Source organism: Erythrolamprus reginae, chromosome 2 (assembly GCF_031021105.1).
Source record: "Erythrolamprus reginae isolate rEryReg1 chromosome 2, rEryReg1.hap1, whole genome shotgun sequence".
Classification (NCBI taxonomy): Eukaryota; Metazoa; Chordata; class Lepidosauria; order Squamata; family Dipsadidae; genus Erythrolamprus; species Erythrolamprus reginae.
The window spans coordinates 39,011,353-39,023,802 of record NC_091951.1 but is presented as its reverse complement, the minus strand read 5'-3'; the positions used below and the strand labels follow the sequence as shown (position 1 = coordinate 39,023,802).

Genomic DNA, 12,450 nt, shown 5'->3' with positions numbered 1-12,450 from the left:
CTGAAATACTAATGGGAAGGAAACTTAGATCCCCACTGGATAGATTACACCCAAGGTATTGTACTCATAATCCTATGTATGTAAATCCTGAAAGACAATTGTACTTGGGTCAAAGTGTTTTTGCAAATAATTTTGATGGGGGTTTGAATTGGATGAAGGGAACAATTGTGCAACAAACTGCTCCTAAAACATATATTGTAAAATTGGAAGATGGTCGAATGTGGAAGCGGCACATTGACCATGTACGAAAGTGCATTGAAACCTCCCCTGAGCAAACCGCTAAAACAGACTCTCCCACTCTAATAGACTGTAACGCGCAACCCGCCTTAATGGACATTCAAATGGACTTATCGAGCCAGGAAGGGTCCTCCAGCGACGCCGAGTCATCTTCGTCCTCAGAGGTCGGTGTTGTGCCTGCCCGATCGACTCAGCGGGCCGGAGCCCAAACTAGGCCCCAGCCGCACTGGGGAAGTACAGGCGAACCGACCTCCACCGTGGGAAGCGAGGACTCAAATGAACTGCGCAGATCGGAGACCGAGCAGATTGGAGGATTTCATCACGTGGCTTACTTGATTGATGTATTCTGACTAAGGAGGGAGGGTGTTGAATCCTATGTAAATAGTTGGTTCCATGAGAAACGCTGTCTGAGCTGGAAACAGGAAGTCGCGCCTGATTGACTCAGACGCGGGCTGCTCTCTTTTGGCGGGAGCCGCAAATGTATAAAAGAGCGGCTTCTCTCCAGGTTAAGCTAGACGTGTTCCCGCTGATTGTCACTTCCCTTTTAAGAGCTGAATAAAGGAACCGTCTTTACTTAAGCCTTTGTCTCTGGACTTTTCAACTACCCCTAATAAGAACTTCCTCCTCCTGGCTGCACACAGGTAAGCATTTGCACTAACCTACCCTCCCTACTCGCTGGACCAGTATCTCCTGAATGCTGTGTGGATGGGGCAAGAGGGCAATCTTCACAGGGTGGTTAGAAGATTTCCATCCCTGGCCTTCATTTCCTGAAGGCTGTGGAGGTTGGGTGAGGAGAGGGCGACCTTTGCACAGTAGTTAGAAGCTTCCCTACTCCAGGCATCATCTCCCGAAGGCTGCAGGGATGTTGGAGAGAGGGCAACCTTCGTATGGTGGTTAGAAACCTCCGGTACCCCTGGCCAGTGTCTCCCGAAGACTGTGGGGATGGGGAGAGAGGGCAGCCTGGCAACCTTTGCATAGTGGAAGCTTCTGAGGCTGGTGGCCCCCTCCCGCCCCCAGCCAGCACCCCCTGGAGCATCCTGCCTGCTGCCACCACCCTCTTCTGCGTTATGAAGGGTTGGGCTTGGCACAGTGGCCAGGCCACGTGGATCTTTGTTGGGTTGGCCCAGTAGCAGCAGCATGGTCCGATTGATTTTTCAACCATGAAGTTTTTCCAACAAATCTTTACTTTTAAGAACATTGCTAGCAATAAGATATTATATTGTCCCTCAATATGAACTGGGAATCTGGATGTGTACATGATTAAGATTAGAAAGAAAGAAAAGAACTGAGCTGTTGAATTGGCAAAACCAGCTGTGTGACTGCTCATGTGGCTGCATTTTGCACAACCTGTAGTCCCAACAAGCCCATCTGAACCCTGAACCCCCTAGGTCCAACTTCACAAAGAGCAACTCACAACCCACTATCTCAGGAGCAGAGAGCCTGCGTAGGCTGATGGTCTTGGTTATAGAAACATAGAAGACTAACAGCAGAAAAAGACCTCATGGTCCATCTAGTCTGCCCTTATACTATTTCCTGTATTTTATCTTACATTGGATATATATTTATCCCAGGCATGTTTAAATTCAGTTACTGTGGATTTACCAACCACGTCTGCTGGAAGTTTGTTCCAAGGATCTACTACTCTTTCAGTAAAATAATATTTTCTCACGTTGCTTTTGATCTTCCCCCCAAATAACTTCAGATTGTGTCCCCTTGTTCTTGTGTTCACTTTCCTATTAAAAACACTTCCCTCCTGAACCTTATTTAACCCTTTAACATATTTAAATGTTTTGATCATGCCCCCCCTTTTCCTTCTGTCCTCCAGACTATACAGATTGAGTTCATTAAGTCTTTCCTGATACGTTTTATGCTTAAGACCTTCCACCATTCTTGTAGCCCTTCTTTGGACCCGTTCAATTTTGTCAATATCTTTTTGTAGGTGAGGTCTCCAGAACTGAACACAGTATTCCAAATGTGGACTCACCAGCGCTCTATATATGATAGCCTCTCCTCCCCCATTTCCATGGGGTTATGGCTGGTGCCACACCTGAAACCTGGCTGGGCACATTTCAGAGAAAGGAACTCCTCCCTCTGGGCCCAGCCATGGCTCAGTCACACATGCCAGGTTGGCCTTCTCATCCAGGACTAAATCCTGGATGAGGAGAGCTTTGTTCACAACTGACCTGGCACTGAGCAACAACAACCTGAGCCCAGGGTCTGGATTTCGCCTATCACCAGTACCCCGGGTTGAGCTCATGAGGCTGGAAGAAGGGATCGCTTTCAAGCAGTGAGCTCTTGTTTCCCAAGAACGGCCTACCCCATGGCCTCCGCTATATCTGCCTCTCCCCGATAGCTCTTAGTGCAACTTTAAAATATATGGGATTGGATGAACCAAGCTGGGGAATTCTGGGAGTTGAAGTCCATACATCTTAAGATACATGTGAACATAAAAGAAACTTACTAGTAAACATTTTTAAAACATCCAGAAAAACAGATGTATCCATGCTCCATGGCCCTAATCAAATGAGCCTCCAAAATGACATTCAATTTTCCATTTCTAACTTCAGAAACTTTTCAGAGTTTCCTGTAATTTTTCATGGCACAATGTAATACTTCATCACTATGAACTGCACATTATGCAATACAGGTAGCTCACAATTTATGATCACAACTTAGCCCAAAAGTTATGTTGCTAAGTGAGAAATCTTTAAAGTGACTTTTATTTCATATTACGACTTTCCTCATCACATTTATTAGGTGAATCACTGCAGTTGTTAAATTAATAACATTGTTGCTATGTGAATCTAGTTTCCCCATTGAGTTTGCTTGTCAGAAAGTCACAAAAGGTGATCACATGGTCCTGGGACATTGCGACCATCATAAATGTGAGTCAGCTGTCAAGCACTTGAACATAAACCAAATGACCCAAGGGGATGCTGCAATGGGCATAAGTGTGAGAAATGGCCATACGTCACTTTTTTCAGTGCTGTTGTAACTTTGAACGATCACTAAATGAACTGTTGTAAGTCAAAGCCCACATGGATTCCTCCCCAGTGTAATGAATGTAGGGTGCTTCCTTGTTTTTGTCTTGAATGGTTTGTATCACCAGAGCTTCTGTCTCACAGACCCACTTAGCCACAGCACTGCAAGACTTTGAGATGAATTTTGGGCCCTTCAACATCCAACAGCTGTTTCCTCCAGCAGACGTGGTAGATAAATCCACAGTAACTGAATTTAAACATGCCTGGGATAAACATATATCCATCCTAAGATAAAATACAGAAAATAGTATAAGGGCAGACTAGATGGACCATGAGGTCTTTTTCTGCCGTCAGACTTCTATGTTTCTATGTTTCTATGTTTCCTTGAGCTTTGATTGGCCACCTGTAGGATAAGAGAGCAAGCAAGGAAGATTATCAAGTGGGGAGGAATTATTTTATTCGTATTTATTTATTTATTTATTTATTTATTTATTTATTTATTCTTTGCCCAATATACAATATATATGGAAGAGAATAGACATTAAGTAATATATATAACGATTAACGATAGAAAGTAAAAAGAAGAGAAGTAGATGGGAGGGAGAGAATATATATGATATAAGAGATAAGGAGAGAATATATATGATATATATACAGTATATATAGATAGATAAGGAGAGAATAATATGATATATGAGATAAGGAAAGACAATTGGACAGGGGATGATAGGCACATCAGTGCCCCTTACTGGCCTCTTAGGAACCTGGAGAGGTCAATCGTGGAGAGTCTAAGGGAGAAGTGTTGGGGGTTGGGAGTTGACACTATTGAGTCCGGTAATTAGTTCCACGCTTCGACAACTCGATTGTTAAAGTCATATTTTTTACAGTCAAGTTTGGAGCGGTCAATATTAAGTTTGAATCTGTTGCGTGCTCTTGTGTTGTTGCGGTTGAAGCTGAAGTAATCGCTGACCGGAAGGACGTTGCAGCATATGATCTTGTGGGCAATACTTAAATCATGTTTTAGGCGTCGTAGTTCTAAGCTTTCAAGACCCAGGATAGATAGTCTATTTTCGTAGGGTATTCTGTTTCGAGTGGAGGAGTGAAGGGCTCTTCTGGTGAAATATCTTTGGACGTTTTCGAGAGTGTTGATCTCTGAGATGTGATATGGGTTCCAGACAGATGAGCTGTATTCGAGAATGGGTCTGGCAGAGTTTGTAACTCTTTCTGCCATATTTCCACAGTTGTTAAGTGAATGATTGCAGTTGATAAGTTCATACTTATAACTGTTGCTATGTCACGTGAGCACCTTTTACGACCTTCTGACAAGCAAAGGAAGCCAGATTCACTGAACAATCAGGTTACTATTTAATCCAAGGATCCCCAATCTCAGGTTCTTGGAGTGGCACCAGGCCATGACATGCCAGAAACCGGGCCATGCAAATAAGCAAAGCCCCATCTGTGGGATACAGACAGAATGTGAAACTACGCCCCTCCCCTTTCATTTAAAAACTTTTCTCCACAGAACCGGTCCTCGGTGCCTGAAATGTTTGAGGACGCAGATCCAGTCAACAGCAATGACCCACTTAACAACTATGGCAAGAAAGATTATAAAATGGGGCAAAACTCACTTAACAAATGTCTCATTTAACAACAAAAATTTTGAGATCAATTGTGGTCATAAGTCAAGAACTACTGTCACTGGAGCAGGCCCAAAACATTGGAAGAAGAAAACAGTTTTATATTTCCCACCTCAAATAATCATAAAATCTATGAGAATACTCACTTTTTATCATTATAGGAGAATTGTTCTTCTGCAACCATTCAAGGGTTCTGGAATTCGCAGACAGTCCTATCCACAACATTTGTGCCCCATCGGTGATATCCTGGAGGAAGTTCTGTCGAGAATATACAGTATTTGTCAGTTACTTGTTTGCTTAGTGCGGCATAACATAATTCATCATTAATGCATAACATTCACAAAAACAGCACATAAAATGTGTATGAAGATATAAATATCAATACCAATACATCTCTGGGACCGCCTTCTGCTGCACGAATCCCAGCGACCGGTTAGGTCCCACAGAGTTGGCCTTCTACGGGTCCCGTCGACTAAACAATGTTGTTTGGCGGGGCCCAGGAGAAGAGCCTTCTCTGTGGCGGCCCCGACCCTCTGGAACCAGCTCCCCCCGGAGATCAGAACTGCCCCCACCCTCCTTGCCTTTCGTAAAGTTCTTAAGACCCATCTCTGCCGTCAGGCATGGGGGAACTGAGACATCTCCCCCGGGCCTATACAGTTTATACATGGTGTGTATGTTTGCTTTTAATCATGGGGTTTTTAGTGTTTTTTAAATTATTACATTTGTTCTTACATTGTCTTTGTTATTGTTGTGAGCCGCCCCGAGTTTACGGAGAGGGGCGGCATACAAATCTAAATAATAATAATAATAATAATAATAATAATAATAATAATAGTAGTAATAATAATAATAATAATAATAATAATAATAATAATAATAATAATACAGTGAATTATTTTAAAAATGAACAATTAAAATAATGAATAAAATTATAAATAAAATTTAATATTATCTGGTAGAAAAACAGCCACGTCCTCTTTTTCCTTTGATCACAAACTAAATAAGCAGCTACTAAAATGGACTCCCAAGGGATGGTAGAGGACATAAAGGCCTGGAGGAATGTTGTCAATGGGGTCACGATGGGTCAGAAACAACTTCCCAACTAATAACAACAAAGAGTAGCTAATCTGATGGCTGGATATATGGATAGTGTAGCCATTGGACAGCAGTGCCCTCAAGATGATGTAGTTCTTGAAAGGATCCAGGAAAGCTTTCCATAAGATATTTTGTCACAATATGATGTAAAAAAAGTGAAAGTTAAAATATTTTAGACATGTGATGCGACACCGGCAAAAATACGGCATACTTCACTTCCAGGGAAAGACTGAAATCAAGCGAGGTCCAGGCAAAAGAAGAACATCATACAAGCCCCCTCTTCCATTTTCCCACAGTAGAAAATGTATAGTAGAATGGTATAAAGTGTGGCTGGCCAAAGATCCCAAATATAATGGTTTTAGCCTTCCGAGTGGAGGATAATGTTTTCTTATCCACCAAATATATTAAATTGAGAATACCAAGCAACAAACTAGGGCAAAGGTTCTTGGGTCCTTTCCCAAGAGTTAAAATAATTAACCTAGTAACAGTTCAGCTTGATTATTGTTTGTCACATGGCCAGCCAGATGTGTGACATTTTTGTCCATCTACCCTGTTTCAGGAAAAGCAATAAAATCAATTTTTAGAGATTGCTCTATGAGTGAGATGAGTATATATATGATTTTTAAAAATATCTTTTTCATCAACCACTACTCCCTTCAAAGGCAGAACTAATAGCTGAACTTACGTGTCTCTTCAGCCTTTGAAAAAAGGGTCTTTAAAAACCCACAGTGCTCTATCACCCTTTCCTGGAATGGCTCAGTATTAAGAAGGAAGAAATTATGCTCTGTGGCATTATAGAGTGGCCACTCATCCTTGGTGGCTGCTGACCCAGTGGGATTCCTGTGGAGAAAGAAAAGGACATTGATGGAAACTAATCAAGGAGAGAACCAACCTAGAAATAAGGAGAAATTTCCTGACAGTGAGAACAATTGATCAGTGGAACAGCTTGCCTTTAGAAGCTATGTCTGCTTCTTTATTGGGGGGGGGGGGGGGTTTAAGAAGAGATTGGACAGCCCCTTCTTCAGAATGAAATAGGGTCTCCTGCTTGAAAAGGAGGTTGGACTAGCAGAACTCCAAAGTCCCATCCAACTCTGTCATTCTGATGTAGCTCTTTTTTATTTTTATTTTTTAAAATTTCTTTATTGTTTTCAAAAACATTTATCACATGATTTGATCGGTTTTACAGATCTTAGTCCATCTTCATTACCCGTTGTGTTTATCTTTGATTCTTTTACATCTTACATTTGATAGTATACATTTATTTATTTATTTCATTAATATAATACATTTTCTGAATAAAAGAAAAAGACATTTCCAAGGTATCTGTTATTTGTTTCAGTTTGTACTGATACTTTGTATTGTATTATTTTTGTATTTTCTTTTGAATCCATTCATGCCATTTGTACCATATTCGTTTTGATTCATTGATTTTATTTCCCTTAATTGAGTTTGTAATTTCATCCATTTCTACACATGTGTATATTTTGTCTATTATTAAATTTTCTGTTGGAGTATCTTGTAATATCGGGTAAATGTTCGCTAGCCTTGCTGGTGGGATATACCATCTATAGAAAAGCTTGTACAGTGATCCCTCGATTATCGCGGGGGTTACGTTCCAAGACCTCCCGCGATAATCGATTTTCCGCGGTATAGTGGTGCGGAAGTAAAAACACCATCTGTGCATGCGCACCCTTGCCGCTCGCCCGCCACCGCTCGCCCGTTCACTCGCCGCTCACCCGTTCACTCGCCGTTCGCCGCTCGCCCGTTCGCCGCTCGCCCCGCCCGCTGCTCGCCCGCCCGCCGCTCGCCCGTTCACTCGCCGCTCGCCCGCCCGCCGCTCGCTGCTCGCCCCGCCCGCCCGCCCGCCGCTCGCTGCTCGCCCGCCTGCCGCTCGCCCGAAAGAGTGAGAGAAAGAAAACAAGAGAGGGAAAGTGAGAAAAAGAGAGAGAGCAAGAGGGGGAGAGATAGAGAAAGAGAGAGAATGACAGGAAAGAAAGAGAAAGAGACAGAGAAGTGATTCTTGGTGATGACATATGACATCATCGGGTGGGAAAAACCGTGGAATAGAAAAAAAAAAAACCGTGGAGTATTTTTAAATTATTATTTTTTGAAAAACCGTGGTATAGTGTTTCACGAAAATCGAGACCGCGAAAATCGAGGGATCACTGTAGTAGTTTTCTTTGTATGCTGCTGATAGTGTAATTTTCGATATTGTATTCCAGGTTCTTTCCCATTCTGCTATATGTATTTCACGTTGTATGTTTTTTCCCCAAGCTGTCATAGAGTTTTTAACTGTATCTTTTCTATCCTGTTCGAGTAGTAGCTGATAAATTTTTGCTATCTGTTTATTCTTATATCCTATTAAAATCTTGTCTAGAGTTTTGGTAGAGATTTCAATGTTTCTCTGTCTTTCTTGTATCTAGATTTTATTTGTGTGTATGTCCACACATCTATCTTATAGTTTTGCGATTCCAATTCTTGTCTAGTTTTTAGATCTCCATTTGGATGTAAAATGTCCGTATAGTTTATGGTCTTGGTTGGGTCTATCAGATTTGGGTATATAATGGCTTCCATGGTGGATAGCCACCTGGGAATTTTATTACAGTGATCTCTCGATTAGCGCGGGGGTTACGTTCCAAGACCTCCCGCGCTAATCGATTTCCGCGTTATAGTGGTGCGGAAGTAAAAAACACCATCTACGCATGCGCGCCATTTTTTTCATGGCCGCACATGCGCAGATGGTGGAGTTTGCGTGTGGGCGGTGGGGAAGACCAAGGGAAGGTTCCTTCAGCCGCCCAACAGCTGATCTGCTCCGCAGCGCGGAAGCAGCGAGGAGCCGAAGATGGGGTAAAGGCAAAGGGGAAACCCCATCTTCGGCTCCTCGCTGCTGCCGCGCTGCGGAGCGGATCAGGTGTTGGGCGGCTGAAGGAACCTTCCCTTGGTCTTCCCGCCGCCCAGGCAAAGGGGAAACCCCAAGATCGCTTGCCGCTTGCCGTATTGCAGCTTGGAGCCTTGCTTCGCCTCCTTCGCTGCAATACGGCAAGCGGCAAGCGATCTTGGGGTTTCCCCTTTGCCTGGGCGGCGCTGGGGCCATGCGGAGCCGCTCATCTAGGGGGGCGTGGACCGGCAAGGTGCCCTCCGCTCTCTCTCTTTCTCTCCCTGTTACCGGTGTGGTATAAGAGAGAGAAAGAAAGAGAAAGGAGGGCGACTTGCCAGTCCATGCCCCCCTGGATGAGCAGCCCCGCATGGCCCCAGCGCCGGACTCCGCCGTTGCCTCCGCCCTTGTTCGGCTCTGCAGCTGAGAGGCCACGTCCACCCCCTCCTCGGTGTCCCTGGCACCCAGCGTCCCCACGCCGCCTCCACCTCCCGGTAATGCGCCCGACCTCTGCCTCTCTCTTTCTCTCTCATATACCACGCCGGCAACAGGGAGAGAAAGAGAGAGAGAACTAGCGCGGACTTATTTTTTAATTAATATTTTTTGAAAAACCGCGTTGCAGCGTTTCGCGCTAATCGAGACCGTGCTAATCGAGGGATCACTGTATAATGTTTCTTTTTGATTTCGTACCATGTTTTTAACAGGGATTTTCTGGTTTTGACTTGAGAAACTACAACCCAAGGAAACACAAAGGGACATAAAAATAAAGTGAACCACTTACCCAGTTCTGGCAAACTCTGCCCAGTAGTACATCATCTTATGGTTCAGTCTGGCTTCAGCCTCTGTGTATGTTTGATTGATGGGCATCACTGATTCAAGAGTTCCAAAAACAAAAGGAACCTCAGCACCATGAGATGCCCCAATCCATTCAGGCCATATTGACCATGAAGGGCGATGTGCGAATAAATAGGCATATACAGGACTCCCAGTTTTCCTGATATTTCCTGCAGCTTCCCTTGATGGGCATGCATAGATCCGATCTGTATAGAAGTGGGACAGAGCGGAGCGGTATTGTGCTGGGCCATGTTGTCCTTCACTGTATCTCAATGCAATAGTCCGAATAAAATCTTCAGTTGCATTTGGCACCAACAGCCCTATCCCTTTCAGAAGCTGCTCCTGATTGATGAGATTGTCAGTGATGTTAGGGAAAATATAGGGAATGAATGTGGCTGCTTCATCAGAGGTTATACCCATGAGGACTGGTTTGACCGGAATTTGCCCCTCCTCCATGAGCTTTTCTGGATCACCAAGCAAAAACTCCCCATCTACAGTTGGTTTGAAGGGAAAATCTGCAAGGACACCTTTGAAGGTCATAGCTATTTCATGCTGCATAAGTTCAGAAACATTTTTTGTTTGCAAACAACGCACTATGCTGATCTTGTTGTCCTTGGAGCAACCTAGCAGATGAGCAAATTCTAGTGATTTTTGTCTGGCTTCCTCAGGAGTCTTCCAAGCCCAGAAGGCATTGGCTGTTCCACTCTGGATCACCGCTTGGGCAAAAAGATCCTGGCTTTTTGGTGCGAGAAGGTGGAAATTCACAGAAGCTGCTCCAGCACTGTTTCCAAAAATGGTCACCCAAGAAAAATCTCCCCCAAAGACAGCTGCATTCTCTTTTATCCACCTCAGGGCCAGCTGTTGGTCCCATAAGCCTAAGTTCCCTGGAGCAGCTGGTGGCAAGTACAGAAAGCCCAGGGCTCCCAAGCGATAATTCATGGTGACCACAATGACATTCTCAGTGGCAGCCAAATGTGTCCCATTGAAGATGTCCATAGAAGTTGAGCCGAATGCAAAACTCCCTCCATGTATCCAGACCAAAACTGGCACTGGTGAAGAAGGTTGTGGATGTGGCACCCAGATGTTAAGGGAAAGGCAATCTTCTGACAGTGGTGTTTTAGGAGACCATATCTCTGCTTCAGGGGCATCCCGGGAAATAAATTGAGGACAGGAATCGCCAAAGCTGGTGGCTTCCAATGTTTGACTCCATGGCTGATGTGGGCGAGGTTTCTGGAAACGCAACTTCCCCAGGGGAGGCTCAGCATAAGGAACGCCTAGAAAGGCTGTCACAGATCCAAGGCCAGAGAGCAATTGCTTGCCCTTAATAGGGCCACTGCTGGTTATGACCACTGTGTCCCCATTGGAACCAGAACCACAGGCTAATGGTAAGAGGAAGAGGAGGCAGCACAAAAGAGACGGGCATAGCAGACAAGGCATTGCATCAGTAGGATGAGTTGGTGGACCTGGAAAAAGTACAACCAATATTTATTTGTTTGTTTACTTCTTTATTTATCAAATTTATAGGCCACCCCTCTCCTGACAGACCCAGGGTGGCATACAACAGTAAAATAAGTACAAAAATTAAATAGCCTAAATCTCTATCCCACAGTCGGTGGGCCTATGAGGAGGTAGGTTGTTACACTCCTGTTCATTGAAGACCTCTCACAGGTCTTCATATTCCAAGGGTAACCCAACTCTGTGATTGTGTTCACTGACGTGTTACTCTTCTCCCCTTTAGTGGCCTGCACTGGAAATGAACATCTTTCCTCCTGTGCATATGGTATGGGTCCTAGGCTGAGCCTCATATGTCTGCAAGCCCCACCAGATAGTGGGGCCCTACTTATCTAGCCACAACAAATAGAGTACTATATCCTCAGTTATCCTTGGGATGACAAAGTGTAATATCTCTTGATGGGCTCGTTGCCAACGCCCCAAATAGCATCTGAGAAATAAATCAGATTCCAGTCCAGTTCTCTCGTATAAGATTCGATTTATTATCAGAGCCATGTTGGTCACGCTATTGCCATTCTGATACTAACTCCTTTCCAGTAGCCCACCCAGGTTAACGTTCACCCCACATCCCCACACCCACAAGTTTATCACCAGGACCAGTCCTAGTGCAGGGATTCCACCGACTTCTTCTTTTGTTCAGTTAATGCAGAATGAAAGATGACCTTGGACTCTAAGAAAGGAATTTGTTGTGGCTAGTAACTTCCCTCTCATTCACTACCCTTCTCAATTCTCCTAATATTGTGCTACTATGGCAGGCCAAAGCCTCTAACTCCACATGATGGCTTTTGGCCTGATTCCTATTTCCAAGACTATATGCCCAGGGGTGTGCTACTGCCTGGGGGGGGGGGGCAGAGGGGTAGCAAAAATGGAGCTCCACCCCACCCCAAAAATGGAGCTCTCTCTGAGTATACATTTATCAGGGATCGGTTCCTCCTGGTTTGGATCAGATTGCCCAAACTGGTAACAACCTGCTGGTGACATCATCGATCTGATTTACTCGATGCTGGTTTGTGGGCGCCACAATCTTTATTGTGATTCTTCGTGTGTTTCTACTGTTTTATTAATATTGATTTTTTCCCCCTGATTGCTTATTTGACCCCATGACAATAATTAAATGTTGTAATCGCTGCCCTGAATCTTTGGAGAGGGGTGCCATACAAATCTAATAAATAAATAAATAAATAAAATAAATGATTCTTGTCAAATGGATCTTTTCTTTTATGTGCACTGAGAGCATATGCACTGAAGACAAATTCCTCGTGTGTCCAACCACACTTGG

The 12,450-nt window shown here is 44.1% G+C and overlaps 2 protein-coding genes across 3 annotated transcripts in view; one reads left to right on the top strand and one right to left on the bottom strand.

The window, feature by feature from the left end:
• The window catches only part of LOC139160210 (cholinesterase-like), a 116,195-nt gene that overhangs the window by 52,125 nt on the left and 51,620 nt on the right, over positions 1-12,450 (top strand). The window lies entirely within an intron of this gene.
• LOC139159376 (cholinesterase-like) lies at positions 5,040-11,096 on the bottom strand. Its single transcript, XM_070736694.1, has 3 exons — positions 9,607-11,096; positions 6,636-6,790; positions 5,040-5,113 (listed from the first exon to the last, which is right to left on the bottom strand). The coding sequence occupies exons 1-3, from the start codon at positions 11,094-11,096 to the stop codon at positions 5,040-5,042; spliced, it is 1,719 nt and encodes a 572-aa protein (XP_070592795.1).